Genomic DNA, 20,818 nt, shown 5'->3' with positions numbered 1-20,818 from the left:
CTGCTTTACTTCTCCACTCTCCCCTAATGTGGCCCCACTCCTGCCTCAGACTGCAGTAAGGCTCCTCAGCTAGACTATAATCTAGCACAGAAACACTTCTGCATTCCTAGTGACAAGCATACAACAGGTGTTCCATGAATATTTGTTGGTTAAATGCATAATCAAATGAATGCTCCAAGTCATCTTTATTTTAGGCTAGGCACCTCTGCTTCCCTTATTCATTTCCAATCCTACTGTCTGTAAATGTGTTTTCCGGAACTCAATTCAGTGACTCCAATAAGAACGAAACTTCAGAGCCTTCACTCATTTGGAATTCTCTAAGACTGTAGGGTTTCAGGGGCTGAGTGCACATCTTTTTATTTTATAGTGTGCCACACACAATGGGTACTTAACAGATGCTTTCTAACTGACTAGTTAAATGACCATCTAAGACCTTTGGCCCACATGGACCTGAAATGGAACAACTGTGCTAGGGGTCTAAAGCTGACTGCCAAGTTTCTAAGCTTGTCAAGCCTTCAAAATATCTAGAGCCATTAAGACACTATTAAATCAGATTAGCAATGGCAGTTTAGCAAAATATCTCACATCCTTTAGTCATTTAGATATTCTCCTCATAAAACATGTTTTACGCCCACAGATCCTCAACTGTGATGTTGTTAGAGAATTAAAAACAAGACATGATTGCTATGACAAAGCCACACAAAAGTTGCAATTAGAAGTGAGAGTAAAATAAAACAAAGTGTTTTGGTATAAACTCTAGATCTTAAGTAACAAAGAAATATGTCTGAGTGAAGAACGTATTTCTACCCACTGCCAAGCAGAGGTGTCATCCTTGCTAGTTTATACACTAGGTCATCAATAAAATGTTGTAGATCAAGTTTACAATTAAAAAAAAAAAGATCTTAATGACTGGGTTTCTGATCTGATCCCACAAGGTTAAGTGGCCTACCAATAAAGGTGCTTTGTTTATGAAGATACACACTGGTTGTTAATGCTCACTTGAGGTTCTAATCCAGTTTGGGGCAATATTACAAAAGTCTACTATCAACAGATGGCATATCATAACGGAGGATACATTACACTGTATCAATATTACATAATATTCCAGAATGTTCTAGTTTTATGTGTTCCAGTTTTTAGTCTTTGGTCTTAAATTTGGAACTTTGTGGGGAATGCAGTCTTCTGAGCCACCATTAGTCATAGAGGTGAAGGTTCACAAATGACCATTTCGGTCAGAAAGAGTGAATGCACCTAGTTTTGTGCTAGGATTGGTTTTTAGCATTGGGAGAAATCCAACCAATGAACAGCAATCTGTCTGTTGATTAGCATCTGATATTATCTGCCTTGTGCGAATACTCAGACTGGAGTACAGTAATGTACAAAGTTGTGACTGGAATCCTAGAGGATAACTAGATGAAACCTTAGATATGGTTTATTAGAAATAAATCATTTTAATAGCTGAGAAAACTGAGGACTAAAGAAATGGCACGATTGTGTCATGTGAGTTAGTGGTAGATCTGGGACTGCAGCCCAGATTCCCATGGCTTCTTTTCTTCTTGACTTTTAGTCCTGTCCCCCTTTCACAGCAACCCAGGTGAGGTGAGGCCACAGCAAAAGAGATAAAGGTGGTTGGCACCACCCAGGGACATTCTCAACCCTATGTCCAGAACATCTATTTCTGTCCCTCCTGCTCTGAAACTGCAGGAAACTGAAGTTGTTAGCTGGTCTCTTGTCCACTAGGTTAAAGGTGATTTCAGGTGAGAATGTTAAATACTTCAGTGCTGACCATGCTCAGCATTTTCTTTCTTTCTTTTTTTTTTTTTTTTTTGTTCTTTTTTGAGAGAGAGAGCATGAACCAGGGAGAGGGACAGAGAGAGAGAGTAAGAGAGAGAATCTCAAGCTGGCTCTATGTTCAGCACAGAGCTCACCACAGGGCTCAATACCACCACTGTGAGATCATGACCTGAGCTGAAACCAAGAGTTGGATGCTTAACCAGTTGAGCCACCCAGGCACCCCAGAATTTTCATGGCTACATAAAATTAGCTGGGAAAAATGAGTGAGAACTTAGAAAAATATCACCAGTTACTCTGGTTATACAAATTTTAAATAATTTAACTCTACATGGAAGTATAATATTCAGAAAAGTGAAGTTTAGATTTTAACTTCCAAAGGCAATATATATCTTGTGTATAAAACATATGTGTATTTACACAACATAGCCTACATACATGTTTGTAAATGTATATACATACAGAAATGGAAGAGAAAGAGAAAAGGAGAAAAGAGAGAGATTTTGAAACTCTAAGATAAGATAAACCCTTTATTCCCTGTTCCTTAGTGTTTCCTCTATTTAGAGTTATCATTAGAGATAATATTCGAAAACATTTAATATCCACGATACAAAGCACAGATCCATCCCACAGACGCTGGCTATGAACTGCTCAAAATCTGTCTTGGTTCTAAAAAGGAAAACAAAGGACTGCCAAACCAATCCCCAGCCAGCCTAGGGAAAAAGAGAGAGAAAAGGCAAAGGTCATATAATAACTCCTGCTCAATTATATATAAATTTAATGTACATAAACATTCTCATGGACATGACCTCATTTTCCCAAGACTGTACTAATATCTGCCAATTTTTCTCCTCTTCAGCCATTTTAGAAGGAGTTGGGGGTAGTGATTAAAGACAGAAGAAATAGCCATTATAACCATCACCTAAATCTACGATTTCTCTTGTATTTAATGTTGTCTGGGTAATCTATTACCTTTGTTTATAGAAATTTAGGGTTGATCCTTTGATATCTGTTTAGGAAGCTCATAATAGAGCAGGCTCATCATCATTAATAACCAGCAGTTGGCTAATATTGATCCATAGATGACTTTAGTACCTGTCTTAAAAATAATTATGATATAGTTTTCTCAATTAAATCTTGCTTTTCTTCATGGTACCTAAGTAACCGGTGCACTTGCCCACATAACAAGTTACATTATCTTTCCAAAGCAGATTTCAAAATATCTAGGTAAATAAACTCTGATATAAAACTCTCTCACATTTGTCTAATAACTCTCAACTGTATACTTCTGGAAGTAAGTATTATACAGCAACATGTCATTATTTAGGAGAACTATCAATATTAAAAATATTTAAGTCATAACATAAAAGGTACAAGGTAAATCTGTTAATCTAGAGCCCCAAACAGCTTTCCTGAACCTCAGTTAAACGGCACAGCGACAGAGCACTGGGCATTTCTCCCCGGTGCTTCCTCACCTTACTCTCCTGGTTTTCAATGCTCTTCTTTGTCAAAGACTAAAGATAGAAAACTGGGTGATCTCTAAGTGTCTTGTAGAGTCAATAATCTATACATAACCCTTTTACCAAATGTTTTTCTAAAAATTCAAAATATCTCTAATCATTGTAGAAAAATTAGAAAATACAACAAATAGAAAAAAAAATAAGAATCAAACATTTTGCCACTGAAAGTTAAACACCTCAAAGTTTAACACTGTTAGCATTTTGAAGAGCAGTATTTCCAACCTTCTCTGTCCTAATTCACATATACTTTACAAAACAAGGATCATACTATCTATACACTATGTAATCTGTTTTTAAAATATAATTTGTTGAGGGGTGCCTGGGTGGCTCTGCTGGTTAAGTGTCTGACTTTGGCTCAGGTTGTGATCTAACAGTTCGAGTCCCCCCCATTGGGCTCTCTGCTGTCAGCACAGAGCCTGCTTCAGATTCTCTGTGTCCCTCTCTCTCTCTGCCTCTCCCCTGCTCGTGCACACACATGTTCTCTCTCTCTCTCTCTCTCTCTCTCTCTCTCTCTCTCAAAAGTAAACATTAAAAAATATTAAGTATATAGATATAATTTGTTGAGTATATCTATGTAAGTAAGTTACTGATGCTGCCTTTCTATTTTGTCATTGATCAAAGCACTTTATTTGTAATTTAACCCAGAAAATAAGCCTCTGAGCTAGGTACTATCATCCTCACTTGACTGATGAGAAAACGGAGCACAGGGAGATGAAACTGACATCCACAGTCACATAGCTAATAAGTGGCGCAGCTGTATTCCATCCTGGGAGCCCAGTTCCAGAGTCCTCAGGTCTGACCTCTAAACCATCCTGTTCTACATTTCAGTAACAATCTGAGACATAGGAAGGGGTGAGCCAGGTGAACAGTGTGGGGGTGTGAAGGGAACATAAAGTACTGAAGTCTTGCCGACTTGTGGTGAGCTGGGGACAAGGGGTAAAAAGGGTCAGTGGGATAAACATGGGACACATCACACTTGACGCCTTTCAGGACTTGAGTCAACGTTCACTGTTCACTCTTTATGACTCACTGTCACCTTTTGGGCTAGAAACAATGAATCATAGTCCAGAAATGCTTATCTGGAACTCCAAGGAAATAACCTGAATATTGAGGACATCTAGTTCTTTAAACTACATCTGCACTTAGCAGAGAAAATGACTAGCCATGGTAATTAGTTCACTTCAGGCAATAAACTCTGTTGCCTTGCTTATTTGCATTTCGGAGGCAGAAGGAGGATGTGCAATTTTGAGAGAGCTTCAATTAACAAAATGATTGTACAAATTCTATACAGCCTTGTACTTATCAGTCTAATATACAGTCCCTAAATACAAGACCATCCAGAATGATAATTTTATTGATTTTATTCCTGTAGAATAGACTTTAATAAGAATGTCATCTTTATTTTGCAATCTCTTCTTGATTTATATTTCCCCTTTTCTCTTACCTCCAGAAAGAGCTAATTAAATAACCTATTTTGTGCTCAGTAATATAGTTCAAGTATCCATTTTATATACTCCAGCCCAAATGGGAAAGACATATTATGAATTTTCACCATGCAACTCTCATGGAAATTAAGAATGAATGGGCATTAATTGCTGAAGAATGAGATCCTTATTCTGCTAATTTTGTGATAAAATATTCTATCAAAAACATTTGGCATCTCTATGAAGATATATTACACAAGTCAAGATATATCTAAAAACGAAGCAAAAGGCAAAGTTGTTGCCAACTTGAGGTGTCCATGATTCTGGAGTTCTTATGTTCCTGAATTTGTGTTCCTTCTAGCAACTCTGTGCAACATGTCTCCTGGGCTAGGTCTTAGTGAATCATCAATATTTCATTACATTTGTTACTTGAGACACCTGAATGGATAATAACACCACTGAACAGACATTCTGGTGTAAGTGCATTATAAACAGAGGTCAGAGGGATTTATTTTTAAATAATTCTATACAAAATGCCATTGGAGCACATCTTTTGACAAAGTTTCTTCATCCTTAGGTCTGGAGAGAGAGCATAGATAGCTTTTTAAATGGATAAAATTTTTAGTTTTATTTAATCTAATTCAGCTTATTCCAACATATTAATTTAACGTGTGTCATCTGGCAAGCACTGTGCTGGTCCCCAGAACAAAGCTGGATGAAACCTACAATCTGTGCTTGATCACAATGTCGGCGAGGTGGAGAAGGCGAGCTGATAAGCACATGTGAATATATCAGATGGGTGTTATGACAGAGAGATGGCAGAAGCAGCAGAAAGCAAATACTTCTTTCTGTTGCCAAGAGAAAAGTCAAGCTTTTGGCTTTACAAATAATGACTAAAATAATACTTTGGATTTCCCCCTTCCAACCCTGTTCAGTAAAACCTCAGTAAATGGCATTCCCATCAACCCAGTTGTTACACCAGAAACCTATGTGTCACCCCTGATTTTCTCTTCCAACACCTCCCACATTCAGTGCATAGGCAAATTCGGGCAGCTTTACCCGCAAACCAGATTCTCAATCCATCCACTTCTCTGTTCCCCCTGCTACTCCCTAGTTCAAGCTGCCACCATTTCCCAACTGAATTGCTGCAGAGTCTTTCAGTTGGACATGCAGCGACCACTCTCACTTGTTTAGTCAATCTCTACACAGTAGCTAAGGAAACTTTTACAAAACATACATCACTATCTTGCATAAAATCCTCTAATGGCTTCTCATGGCCCTTGAGATAAAATCCAGGCTTTTTTCCATGGTCTACATGATCTGGCTACTGATTCTTTTCCAATATCAACTCGAAGCAACCTTCACCCTGCTCATTATGCTCTGTCCATGCTCACATTCTCTTTTCTTCCTGAACATGCCCAGTGTTTTTTCAGGCCTCAGGGCCTTTGCATGTGATGTCAACTCAGTCTGCACTGCTCCTCCCTCTGATCATCACAGGGGCTGACTTCTTAGAATTCAAGTCTCAGCTCATATGTCATCTCCTCAGAAAGGTTTTCAGTGACAATTCTCCCTAAAGTAGACATTACACTCCATAGGACCTGTATTTTATCATACTGTTGTATTTAGTACTAAAGTAATTGGGTTTTTGTTTTTGTTTATGTTTGTTCTTTACCTGTGTCCTCCCAGAACATGTGGGTGAAATGAGATAGAGGCCCTATTGTTCTTGTTCACTGCACTAATAGTGGCTGTCACATAGTAAATGCTAAATAAATACATGTTAAATGGATGAGTAAATAAAGGAATGATTCAAATCTACATCATTTGCTAAAAAATTCCATAGTATGGTTTATGCTGTAAGGATGCTCAGACCCTATTTGCAAGTTGGTTTGTCTACAAATATCCTGTTCTTTTTTTTAATTTTTTTTTTCAACGCTTATTTATTTTTGGGACAGAGAGAGACAGACCATGAACGGGGGAGGGGCAGAGAGAGAAGGAGACACAGAATCGGAAACAGTCTCCAGGCTCTGAGCCATCAGCCCAGAGCCTGACGCGGGGCTCGAACTCACAGACCGCGAGATCGTGACCTGGCTGAAGTCGGACGCTCAACCGACTGCGCCACCCAGGCGCCCCTACAAATATCCTGTTCTAAGAAATTCATATTCACAGCTGCACCTGGGTACAAAGTCCCTTCAGTACAGAAGGGAAGAAGAACATATTTGGAGAGAAATCTGAGTTCTAGGCTTGAATCCGTAAGTTTGTGCTATACAAATTCAGGTAAGAGGTGGTAGAGTGTAATGAAATGAAACCTAGTGATTGAGGCATTAATGTATTAGCTATGGAATCAACAGGACGTGGGAGCTAAGTGTGAACTGTGGAGCCATTAGTTTTTAGCTAGGTATGTGGCTTTGGGGTTTGTTATTTAACATATCTGAGCCCCAGTTCATTCATCTATAAAAGATAAAAGAGGATATTCCTCATATAGTTGCTTGAGATTTCACTGAAATAATTCTGGTAAAATTCTGAGCATCCAGCAAATAGTTAAGTACCTAGTAAAAACTTGTTATTAACATTCTTGTCTGACAGTTTCCTTACCTGTACAATGGGTCTAGTAATTCCTGTTCATAATGGAAGGCTCAAGTGTGTACTTGATGGGCATGGAATTTAAAAAGAATAGAAACATAAACATTTAACCATGGCTGCTTAAATCTCTATACTGGCCATTATTGAAAGACTTAATTGTGCTTTGTTTTCTTTTACTCCACAAATATCTATTAAGAATCTCCTGTGTTCCAGATATTGTACAGGTATTGGAGACATACTAGTGATCAAGGCACTACATGTGCTTCTAAAAGAGCCAGTTTATAGTTAGGGAGACAGGGAAACACACTGATAATTGTGATACAAAATGAAGAGTTCTTGGGGTTATAGTAATGGGCTTTATTGGACTTGATAGAGAAGATACCTGATGCAGCATAGTGGGGAGGGAGTCAGACAGACATAACTTCCGGGAGAAAGTGATATACTTGAAAATGAAAGGACCAGTATCATTTAGTCAAATGAAAGGCTGGGACTCAGAGGAGGAGAAGCATCTCAAGAAGAGGGGACAGAATTCATAAAAAGACTCCTGGTGGGGAAAAGGCATAGTGGAACTAGATTTTTGGCATACAGTTCAGTACGATTGCCTTTGAAAAGCACACGGTGAATTACCATACACTGTTATGTCATTCATCCAGATAATTAAGGGGAAAATCACATGTTTTCTTGAAACATTTTCACAAAAGTATTGGAAATTAAAATTTATTTCTCAAATAAGCCTTGGTATTCCTGCATTTCATTGTGGTGTGAACTATGTCATTAGTATCATAAATCCAGAAGTTATTTGGATAATTTAAAACTTCTTTCTGGACACTTAATACTAAATTACATAGAATTGATTAATGAGCTAGGTGTTCAACCTTCTACTTCATTCTGCCTGTGTATACATTTTAAGTGAAAAAGAAACACTTTGTTATTTATACTCACCTAAATCCACATTCCATTCCTGTTGAGATTAGCAATTAAATTTCTAATTAGTTTTCAAAACAGATTCATGGGCTTACTTCTTACACAAGCGGAGCAAATATAGGTAACCAAATGTAAAAAGCATTAAACTTTTCTTAAATTTCATTTAGACAGCGTTTGTGTGCCAATAATATAACAGTTTTCCATATGCAACATATGATCTCAAAACACGGGAATAACAAAATCCCTTAGGAAACTCACCATCATTTCTCAATATTAGTGGTGTGGGTGGTCCCAGGACCTTGTGATTTGTCACTGTATTCGTAACCACACAGGTATAGTTCCCAACATCTGACTTTTCTACTTTGGCAATATACAGATTCCCAGTCTCTTGAGAAACGAAGCGGCGGTTATCCTGATAGGAAGGGTATTCATTGAAGATCCAGGCATAACTGAGCTCTGAAAGCAAAGGAATCATCATTGCAAAAATGTTTTCAAGCATTAGAATGCTACTGTATTCATGAAAAAAATGGGCAAGTTAGAAATCCACAAGTTGCCCACTGATTTCTTTTCAGCCTGCTGAATATAAACAGGAAGTGATCACAATCCCTTAAATATTTTACCAGTACTCCTACTGTCAGTCAATAAGATTTTATCTCTAGAGAACTAAAAAGAACACACTGATAGTTGATTAAAACAAGTCCAATCTCTTTAAGCCAAGGGAATAAGCATTTATAGTTTGCTAAGCATGTGCCAAGCACCGCGCAATACTTACTGAGTTCATGCGCAAATTATAGACCCTGACAGTCTACAATTTTGATACAGTAAGGCTGGAAGCCACCCTGAAAACCATTTGGATCACTTCTTTCATTTTATATATAATAATTGTTATGGTGCAGCATAGCACTTTGTGTTTTTCAACACATTTTACAGTTTTCCATCAACTGAGAAACTTTGGCACTGGAGAACAAAGTAACTAAGTCCAAACTCTTGGCCCTATGAAGGTACAGAATAATTTCTGGGTCTCAGTTTAGTCTTTTCCCAAAACTTCTTACTATCAACACACACTCTTACTCTTTTCTTGCATAGTTGAACTATTTTTCCATTATTTGAGTGAGATGGTTGTTTAATATTACAGCAAATAATTGCTAAACACATGCTGACTGGCCGGAGGGCTGGTCCCAAATGTAAATGTGTACCTAAAAATATTGGCGGAAAAATTTATTATATTTATAAGGGACTGCGTATGAAACAGCAGTCCAAGAGCAACGTTTTTTTTTTTTTTTTTTGCCAATACTTATTCATCCCAGAATGCCAGTGGGATTTGTGTAATGGGCAGCCAGACGTGAAAACATCTGTTACAAAGTTCTAATTTTTCTTAAGAATTAGGTAAATGTTTTGCGAATGAATATGTGATCCCATGCTTTCAATTTCTGAGAAGAACCCTCACTGACAGTGAGCTGGCATGAATTGCTGCAGTGAACCACTGTGCTCCAAGGAAATCAAACGTCTTCAGCTCGAGGCATTCCATGGTTCCTCCCTTTAAAGTGTGATCTCCAGATGTGTCGAAAGCTGGAGAAGTGATATACTAGGCACTGGCAATGATTAATGTGCCCCCACTTTATCTTTAAAAACTACATTGGTAGGGGAGGGGGAAAACTAGATGCAAAAGAAGATTCTGGTTTCAGAACCAGCTGGCTGAATTCTTATATATCTTTCTTTAATAGAATTCTAGGCAGAAGTTTAAAGGTATGCAGTGTCCTTGGAAAATGGGAGAAAGGCTTCAGCTTTGTAAAGAGAACACTAATTGCTATAAAGGCATTTTTGTTGTTTAATACTTAGATGAGTCCCAAGCGTGATTGACCTCAATAACCAAATGTGCAACAGGAAACATATTCTGCCTTAATAATCCACTGTTTACATACAAAGGAGGGGTCATGCAGATTGCTTTCCCTTTATCACTGGATTATAACATTTCCTCCTGTATTATTTTAGAGAGATATAATTATGTTTATATGAGAATAGTTAATCATTTTATTTACGCATGTGCCTGTAATTATAAGTAACCCCATGCTGATGTCAAGAGGATACTCAGTATAAATAAGCAAGTGCTTCCCAGCAAGCTAGTCACTTCCTGAAGAAACTAAAATCTGGGGGAGGAAAGCCCCTATAAGAGATCATGGGGAAGTTCAATTGGTATGGCTGTTTACCCATCAAAAACAGGAGATTTTAACAAACAGCAGAGCAAACAGCACAGCACTATGTACTGATCACTCAATTTGTGTGTGAGTTTTGGGCAAACCAAGAGATCTCTGAGCATATCAATGTTCTCATATGAACAATGAGGAGAACACTGTCTATGCCCTAATTAGCTACATGAGAGATTTAAGTATAAATTAGCATCTCCAAAATCACAAGGTAGAAGTTAGAAAGTAATTTACCAGCACAACATTAATCATCCCACACCTCCAAGGAAAGCTGTAATCAAATATACAAAACTGTATTTTCTTTTTCTAAAGACATTTCTCAAGATTGTTGCTAGTGGTCAGTGATAGCAACCTCGCTGAATTCTGTGGGACAAGGCAATTAGAAAGTTGTATGGACCATGGATATCAGAAAAAAAAAAAAAAAAGAAAAGGAAAGAAAGAAAGAAAAAAGAACATCTAATTTGTCATTTTTCTAATTGGAGTTAAAAAAAAAAGACCAAAATTTAAACCTGTATTACATAAGGAATGACACTTAAACATTCTCACTTTCAACTTTTAACCTATCAAGTAGGGATAATAACAAATGTGATGCAGGTATGTAGTGAGGATTCTTTTATGTGAAAGCACTATGAATCATAAGCACATCTAAATCATTAAAAGTTAGCCATTTTAAAAGTAAAAACAAAAAAATATACCCAATTAACATGCTGTTTGGCTACTTAAAAATACGCTAATTATTCTGGTTTCACTGCTTTTGTGACATAAGTGACTTAGTGCTTTAGGAGAAGATACAAACAACCTTAAGCATATACTGCAGCATTTCCTGAACTGTGGTCCTTGGAATGTTAATTTCTTGTTTACAGAAGTTCTCTTCCTCCCACCTCTCCTAAATTTAGATGGGTTACATGATCAAATGGCTTTGAGAAGACCTAGATTAAATAAATTTTAATAGATTTTCAAAATTATCCTTTCAAGACTTGCAAGAGATTTTTAATATGCCAAGATTCCTCAAATTCCTTAGAGCATAAGTTTAAGTATACCAACTTACTGTATAAAATGATAATAAAATCTCTTCTACTGATCATAAAATCTCCTTGTCCCCTCTACATATATACCATTTTTCTAAAACATCTATTAATAGATCACAAAACCTAGGTTGGGAAACCCTGAACAAATAGTAATGACTTCAATTCAACAAACGTTAAGTATAACATGTAGATAATTAACTCTATCACTTCAGTGTTGGGAGGATCATTAAATGAGTTTAAACAACAGAAAATAACAAAATGTTGATTTAAAATTATAATAAGCTTCCCCAAATATAATAACAATATAACACTATGGCCATTTTCCATGGTGTAGAAAAAGGAACATACCGCAGTTGCCAAAAATGGTCTTAAATGGATGGTGTTAAAGATCATAACTAACATCAGTTGAACATGTGACCTTTGTAAATACTGTTGAGTCCTAAAATACAAATGTCATTCAAAAAATCTTGGTTGGTGCACTGGTGAGATCATGCTGAGCCTCCTGAAAGGGGGACATCTCTAAGATATTAATTCTTTTTTTTATAGCAAATATCACTTCTTGTAAACAGTGTATTTTTATTTTCCAGGACAAGGGGGAAAGAGCATAAGAAGTGTAATACAACGATAATGCAGGCCTCAGTGCAGGTAAAATGTTCAGTAAAGCTAAAAATTACCCAGTGGATCACCTGTTCTATTTCTTTGTTTTAAAGACATGAAAAATCTTAACCCTTGAAAGGGTAAGATCACAGAGTCAAAAAGTGGCAAAGGAGACTACAGATGGTTCTCAGAGTTTATGGGAGGCTAGGCTAAGTGAATGCATTGCTACTTACAATGGGTTTATTGGGATGTAACCCCATCCTAAGTTGAAGAAGACCTGCATCTAAGAGTCCTTTTAGACATACTCCCATTCCAGTGCTCCCTCCAGGAAGCAAACAAGAGCTCTCCAAATTTGAAAGGAAGGAGCCACTACTGTATCACTCAAAGAGACACTCTAGTTCTCCTCTAAAAAGCAAAGTCTATTTTTATCAGAGCAAAACATTAATCCATTGGGTAAATGACATGCTATCAACATGCTAAAAAACAGAGCCAAGTAAATAAAACAAAATAAATTCTAATGTGCTGCAATGAGGAAAAATGTATCCCACTCAGTTTGATTTCCTTAGGGACTTCTATGCATTATTTATACTTATTCAAACTTGACAGATTTCTTTTGATAAGTTTTCACACACTAATTGCTCTGGAAATGACAGACAGTTCCTGTCCCATTGGCAATTTGTAACAACTCAGTAAACAGATACTTGGAATACAATGTTTAATAGATTGTGAAGCTTCTGATGCTCAATTGAAAAATGCTGAGACTAGTTATAATGTGATATCTATTAGGGAAGAAGGACCTAGTGATGGTTTTTTGGCTTGTAGCCTCCAAATCTATAGGAAATGAACGACAAAACTTCACTCTCTTACTTGGTTCGTTTTTCCATATTTTTGGGCCAACAGCAAAGAATGTTGGGTTATTAGTTTTCAAGTAAGACATCAATCAAGCAATTTTCAAATTTAAGTATTCATTGAGCAAATTCACCCTGTGATCAGAGTCCTTTGGATGGATGCTCTTAACGTGTTCCTGATGCTAATTTCTTTCCAGACTTACGTTATGCTTCATGACATTCTGAGTCCTGTCCCAGGGGTAGCACAAATGTCAGTTTTCAAAGATGCCTTTCTTAATCCTCAAAGTTTTAAATGTGAAAGAAAACTTAGCATGACCCTTTGAATTTCACAGAGCAGGAAACTTAAATCTAGAGAAGCTACATGCGTGGATCACAACCACACATTTGGTAAGTGGGTAGTCACAGTATTCACAAGAGTTGATTCTGTTAGGAACCCATATGGTCCTCTCTAAATTTATTTTAGAGCTAGAAAAGATCAGTTTTCCTTATCTGTAAATTTACTTATCTGTAAATGAGGGAGTACAACTAGATGCTCTCTAAGTATCTTTCAGCATTAAAATTCCACAACTCTATATGTGTAACATCAAACCCTAAATCTTAATTTGACAAGTGACAAAAGTGGGATCCAAAGAGACCCTGTAGCTTGATAAGAATCACACAGGTAGTTACTGATAAAATCAGAACATCTGAACTTTTTATTTAAATTAAAAAAATTAAGTAATCTCTACATCCAATGTGGGTCTTGAACTCACAACCCAAGTTCAAGAGTTGTACGCTCTACTGACTGAGCCAGCCAGGCACCCATAGAACTAGAACTTTTATGAACACACACACACACACACACAGTACAGTATACTACATTTATTTCAATTAAGCTGTGTTGTATTGTGTAGAAAAAAGATAGTAGAATTAACACTCAGGATATCTGGATTCTAGTCCTTACTTATGTTGTAACCACTTTCACTTTAATAAATTATTTAAACAGTATGAGAGTCTCCTTATTTTTAGATAGTTTTATCAATACTTAATTCTACTTTTTGTACAGGGTTGTGAAGTTGAATTTAAACTGAGATATTCTAAGCAGGTAGATATGAAAAATGTATCTTAAGTGATTCTATAGATACAATGGGTTATATGAATATATTCACTGGTTTACTTCTTGGCCAAATATTTAGCAAACACCAACTCGCAAAATCATTGAGCTCAGCTAAGCAATGGAACTGAAGACAGGGATTGGAACCCATTAGTAGTTTTCCTGGGCAAGAAGGGAGAGAGCATAACCCAGTTCCAAGATCCCTGGATTTGTTGTCAAAATATATGGATTGAGTCTTGGCTTCAGGGCTTATCAGCTAGAAAGTAATTTCTACTTCTTAGTTGTCTCATCTGAAAAATAGAAATAATAAAAAGAACAGTTTCCCTGCCTAAACTAAGAGCGAAATTGAACATTAAACATGCTGATGTCAGCTTTTAAGAATGAATGTGTTTCTGTGTGTTTTTTTGGTTTTGTTTTGCTTTTTTGTTTTTTTTGCTTATAAATGGATTGAGAAGTATTTTGTCTTCCTATGAACTTAGGAAAAGAGAGATGTTATAAATCGGGAGTAATCTAAGTAATTCCAGAAAAAATAAGAATTGTACCAGAAAAGTCAAGCACTAAACAGCACTAGTGGTTTTACATCATAAATAGGTGGTGGGAAAGCCTAAGAGAAGAGTGTGTTGTCATATGAAAGATTTGTGAGATCTCCCAAGAGGGAGTGGCTGACAGACTTCTGGCTTCTCAGAGAAGATGCCTCTGGATAAAACCTCTAATTAATACTAAGACCCTAAAAGATCAATATAAAGTCATATTTGACTGTCATACAGTCAACAGCATTTCGTGAAACAGAAGGAGAAGAGAGGTGTCTAAGAGAAGCTGAAATCTGAAGGGCCACAATAGGACAGATATTATACCTCTATTAATTATGACATAGACTAACGGGCTTTGAATGATTACAATGCTGGCCGTGGCACTATACTATGTAGGTTGCTGAAATCATGCCTGTGGCTGAAAGGACCCCTAACATGGATGCTTTGTGACTCAGAGAACTTGGTTTAGACAAGTCTCCAGCATCAAGCAGGACCTCCCAGAATTCAGAAATTGTTTTTCAATAGTAACTGGTGCTGAATAGAGTAGGGGTGACATGTATCTGTCACCTGGACCACTAGCTGCTAACTCCTCCACCCATGGCTGACACAGTAACTGACTATGCCACACACAAATTCACAATCATTCTCCATACAGTGCTTTAGGCAGTTGCTTCCAATCAATTGGTGCTGGTACCTAAGGTCAAAATTCTTCACCATCTTTGTAAAAGTGATTTAGGAGAAATGAAATGGTGACTGTGTGAGGCAAGGGTTAGAAAAGGCCTAGTGCCAAATCTCATGCAAACTGGGGGCAGGCACTTCTAAAAATAAGCCTCCTGACTTTTCGCTCAATGATTATTTGGTACATGTGCTTTGGTCACTCAGATGTGAGAATGGAGGTACGGGAAATAAGATGGAAAAAGGGACATCTTCGAGTCAAGTATATAGCCTGTAAATGTTGCTCTTGTGTATAGTTTACAATCTCCTCCCTTTTATGGGTTATTTCTTGTTTTCTTGCCTCTATCTTACTGGGTGAATTAGACACTTTTCTGGAGTGTAGACTTTCTTTAAAATTTTGTAGGCAAAAGTTAAAGAATTTAACTTGAGGGCAATTTAACACATTGTCTTGAGCATAAGCCAAATATAAGTATATGATGGAATAGATATAAAACCCATACAAATCATAAATGTATAAGGCAAGGCTTCAACAAAACCATGTGCTTGTGGTTCACTGCTTCAGGATATGTTCCCAGATCCCCAGGGGTACATGCTGACTCTCTTTTGCTCTCAGAAAAATATCAGTAAAAAAAGTTTGGGAAATATCATCTAGGTCTGGTGTCAGCAAACTTTCATACACTAAGGAAAGAATCCATATATTTTTTTCAACAGAACAGCATTCTTTTCAAAGTTAGCACATTCAGACTCTTGAGTAGAGGCTGCAAAGTGACGGCACACAGAAAGGATTTAGCTTGCATAAGCATGCGTGTCTTTTATGGTTTCACAGGCTTTAAAAAGAGTAAAAATCACATGAACATCTAGATATTGGGATTTTCTTGAAACTCAAACACAGCTCTCAGTTATCAGTCCTCAAGAGAAATCAGGGAAGTGCAACACAGCATCCACTCCACTAATGGTTCTCTAACTTGAGTGAGCTCAGAATCACCAGAAGGGCCGTGTTAACATACAGAATGCAGAGTTCCACACCCGGTTTCTGACTCAGAAGGTCAGGGATGGAGACTAAGAATGTGCATTTGAAACAAGTTCCCAGGTGCTGCTGCTGGTGGTCTGGAGATCACACCGGGAGAAACAGTGCATTAAAAGAGAGAAACACGCTAGTCTCTCATTCCATGAGGGAAACAACTGGCAGAGCTGAGTAGCGGCTGCCCATTTAGGAGAGGGCTGGGGGTCTCCATTGTGCCACAGCCTTTACCAATCCCTACTTCTTACACAGGCCCATATTCCTCAGTTGTCAATTGAGTGTGTGACCTCTTTTGAAATATAGGGAGGAAACGCAAAGAAATAGAATTCACACTTAGTTGCATGCTCTTGCTAGCATGAAAATGGTACTGTAGAGTAAGCACAAGCTAATCAGAGTATTTTGATGGAAGGAAGGTAGAGATGACACCAAAACCACACAGAACAAACATTAGAGCTTTGTACGATTGTGATGAACGGTGGTCCAGCCTTCTTCACGTAGTCAAACCTGTAAGGCTATCTCTCTGTGATAGTTTGAATGGACTATGAGAGGCAGAAAAAAAATACTGTTCATTGGGATTAAAGGGTGTTTCTTTCAGTTACTTCTTAAAAATTTGGCATTTAAAGAAATCAAAGGTACTATCGTATTTTATGAAGAACTCAAATACAACATCCAAAGCTCATCTGGTAAGTTTTAATTCCTTAAAGCATAGATATCTTTGACAGCCAAAGTAAAATATAAAATACTTGAGACAATGTGAAAACTGAATGCTGGTTAAAAAGATACCTATCAAAGTTCAATGCCCCATTCTAGAGAGAAAGCCACTTTTCCTCAGGTGAGAATTGGGCTAAAAAAATGAGATATACCTCTTTCAGCTTAAAACTTATGTCCCTTTCCTACAAAGCCTTCTGCCAGATCTCTGATTGTCTCTAGAAATGTTGGGGGAGGTATTGCTGGGTAAGGTATATCCAGTCAGTATCCAAATCCTGTAGATTAGAATTCCACAGGATTTCTTGCTTCTATGCCCATCTCACCATTACCTGTCATTGGCCTAAGAACATCCTACCATTTTGCCAACATTCCAGGCCAACCCACACACCACTGCCAGATTAATTTGTCTAAAGAGCAGTTTTGGATCCCATTCCTCCTTCCCACACAAGTCCTCTGTGATCTCTATTGCAACCTGGATCAAGTAAAATACATCAACATAGTTGTCAAGTCCTTCCAAAGCAAGACTTCAAATTATCTAGTCTTAGTTTCCTACTCCTCTCTCCATGTAAGTCCATATTCTGGGGGAGTACTCTTCAAAATAGGCTATGCAAAAGAACAGAGAGGTTGATTACTCTGATTACTTTGTCATATAATACATATCTATTTTCTCTGAAATCACCTTTAAATACAAAGATAAGGCACTATGGGAAGGCTATGCCTACCTGTCTCGGCTGTAAGCTGAGACCTCTGGTTTTTTTTTTTAGCTTTTTTTGTGATTTGCTCTTACCAACAAAACTATATTTTAAGAAATGTTTGTCCTGCTAAGTAGAGTTGCTTATGGTAAAGTGGAAAAACAGTCACTGATCCCCTGATGTGCTCTATGTTTTTCAATCTCCCTGCCTAGGCTTGGTCACTCTCTCTCAGGATGCCCTTCTGCCTTCTGCTTATCTCAATGGCTACATTTTGCAAAGAGCCATCTTCCCTCCTGGAAAAATATATGTGGTCTCTGCTCATCAACCAAATCAACATGTGTTTCTCTTTTGCTTCGCGGCAACTACACATTATTTCACATATTAAAATTTTGTTTTTCCTATATTAGAATTATTCAATTACTTGTCTCTTCTCCAGCTACCAGATTCAAGAATTACTTGTGGACAAGAATACATACGGCAGGGGAACATATGCATCACTTTCGTCCCTCCCATTCTGTAATCAACTAGTGAATATTAGTTGAATTGAATTGGAATTCCAAATGTCCCAAGTTTCCTAGAGTGCCAATTCATTACTAAACTCTAGGCCAAAAGCATTAGTAAGAAACAAGTTACCTATAAAGAAGAGTATACAATACTTCCATTAGACCACTGGTTGCAAAGCAGAATCACTGAAATCAGAGGACAGAAAATCTATATCAGAATGTACATTTTTCAAATCAGAATGGCTAAGCCCTTTCTCTAAAAAAACTTTCCTTTTATCTCTGACATGCAGTTTTACTGAGTTTACAAAATGGCAGTTAAGAAAAGATGACTAATTCATAGTCTTCCAAATACTTAAGGGAAAAAAGACTCAGTAAAAGCAGAGATGGTTAGCCCATACAACACAACAGGCTAAATGACATGTGCCAATAAAACTCAGGTAACCAGATGACACCTGGGTGGCCTGGCCAGAACCGCAGTTACTCAAAGGGGGCACTAATCCCTGGACTAAGATATTACTGCATAGAAGGAAGAAAACTTGGATTTGGTGAGCCAGGTTTTCAAATCTATTTTTAAGTAAGGCTACGTCTTTTTCTTTAATTTCTTTTTTTTTTTTACATTTATTTATTTTTGAGAGACAGAGAGAGACAGCGTGAGCAGGGGAGGGGCAGAGAGAAGAGAGAGGGAGACACAGAATCAGAAGCAGGCTCCAGGCTCTGACCTGTCAGCACAGAACCCAATGCGGGACTCAAACCCACGAACTGTGAAATCATGACCCGAGCTGAAGTTGGACGCTCAACTGACTGAGCCACGCAGGCGCCCCATAAGTAAGGTTACGTCTTATAAGTACATGAGCAGAATCACAACTGGTTTAATTCTTCACACTTCAAAACACTTGAGTATCCATAATCTCATTTGTTGACTCTACTAATAAGTAGAGGAAATAAGCAGAATAAAGATTGGTTCCATTGGAAGGACAGGGAAAGTGAGACATAGGAAAACAAGTGATCTATTCTAAGACCACCAAGAAAACCAGTGGATTTATATTTAGGATTAAAGCTGACACCTAGGGAAAGATTTCTTTTCCTATGCTGGAAGCCATTGCAATGGCACCTTTCAGCTTAACTGAGCCAGTAACAAGGTGGGCACAGAGGTTATCATGACTGATGTTGCCAGGCCTTTTGCTGAAATAACTACAGTGGGGGTTATTTCAGGGTTCACCACCATCTTGTTTGCTTTTGAATGCCACAGTACCTAATCCTGTATGGCACTCAAGAGATGCTCAGAATATCAGGGAACTAGCTAGCTGACCAGTTAAATCTTGAAATATCAGGATATACAGGTCACTTGTATATCAACATTTAAAGATATTTTCTAAGAAAAGGCTGCACACATCATCATTATTAGAATATGTGCTGTTTGTCACAACATAATCAAAATCTGTCTTATTACCTGAAGCTTAGCAATTTCTGGGGAGAAAGGAAAAAATATTCAATGTGGGAACTGAAAGGCATTCTTAGGAATGATTAACAATTTTGAGTAAATGGTAGAAAATGTCAGTTAAACTATAATTATTTACATTTTTAAAAGGATTCAAGCAGTTATATGAGTAACAGAACAAGTTTTCAAGCAATGTCACCAACTCCCACACAAGTCACTGATATACAGCCTTTTCATCAGATTATTAAACAATTCTACACCCTCCTCCTCCTCAATTAAAGATGTGGTCTGAAATTCAAACAACTGAGATTTAAATTTTGATTCTAAATTAACCATTAATCAAATTTGCCAAGCAAATACTAGTCTTCATTGTAATCAGAGATGCTTTTTGCTGTCTCTTGTCTGCATTTTGCCAATGCTGAAGTAAGACCAATAACAAATGCATTTGGCCTGGTGGTCTATTAAAAATAGATCTGTCCTTCCCAAAGAGAAGAATTTACTTTTACTTGTACCTTTATAAACATAAAAGATATTCAATGACCATAATAGTCAAATTCTGCCTTGAGATGTGGTGGACAGAACCAGATGAATGATTAATCATCCTTGAGTTTTTCTTTACTATTTGGTTTGCCATAAAAGGTAAGTTACTCTTCTTGGCAATACTTCTTCCTTTGGTTCTCATGATAACCAATCATCATTCCTCAAAGGCTGGCCGTATGAATGGGCATGAGTCTTGAGGTAGACCAATCATATTACCTCATCCCCTAAGGCACAGTAATTGGTTCAGGAAGACTCATATGACAAAAGCCAGCCAATCAGAATTTTCTAAAATGCAATCCCTGCAAAAGGGGGCCTTTTTTTCTCCTTCAGGTTTTGAGATGTAGGGGCTGTGAGCAAAGTGCCTCATGCCCATGTTTAATGTGCTAGAGACAAGTTGATTTGAGTGGATGAAGCTAAGACTGAGAGCTGATATGCAAAGCAAGTGAGTGCAGGTGGTATCTGAGTTACTTGAGAAAATCAATTTTGAGGAAACATTTTTGTCTTTCACGTAAGCTGCTTTAAAAAAAATCAGTAAATTTGTTCATTAAAAAAAAATCCCTAGTGGACACTGAGTTTCTGTCCTCTAGATTAAATGTTTTAACCAATAAAAACCCTTGTCATTTCTTTTCCTACTTAGAGGCTTAGCTTACCTCCCCTCTCCCATTTAGTAATGTCCTTTTCTTACCATCATCCATACGTCCC

The 20,818-nt window shown here is 37.5% G+C and overlaps 1 protein-coding gene across 7 annotated transcripts in view; it reads right to left on the bottom strand.

The window, feature by feature from the left end:
* CNTN4 (contactin 4) overlaps positions 1–20,818 on the bottom strand; it is a 907,777-nt gene that overhangs the window by 177,817 nt on the left and 709,142 nt on the right. For all 7 annotated transcript variants that reach the window (XM_047849694.1, XM_047849690.1, XM_047849689.1 and 4 more), the window contains one exon: positions 8,498–8,695. In XM_047849694.1, the coding sequence (XP_047705650.1) occupies positions 8,498–8,695 (198 nt within the window). The remainder of the gene's footprint in view (positions 1–8,497; positions 8,696–20,818) is intronic.

The sequence above is a fragment of the Prionailurus viverrinus genome, chromosome A2 (assembly GCF_022837055.1).
Source record: "Prionailurus viverrinus isolate Anna chromosome A2, UM_Priviv_1.0, whole genome shotgun sequence".
Classification (NCBI taxonomy): domain Eukaryota; kingdom Metazoa; phylum Chordata; class Mammalia; order Carnivora; family Felidae; genus Prionailurus; species Prionailurus viverrinus.
Note: the sequence above shows the minus strand (reverse complement) of the source record. Positions and strands in the feature narration are given on the sequence as shown.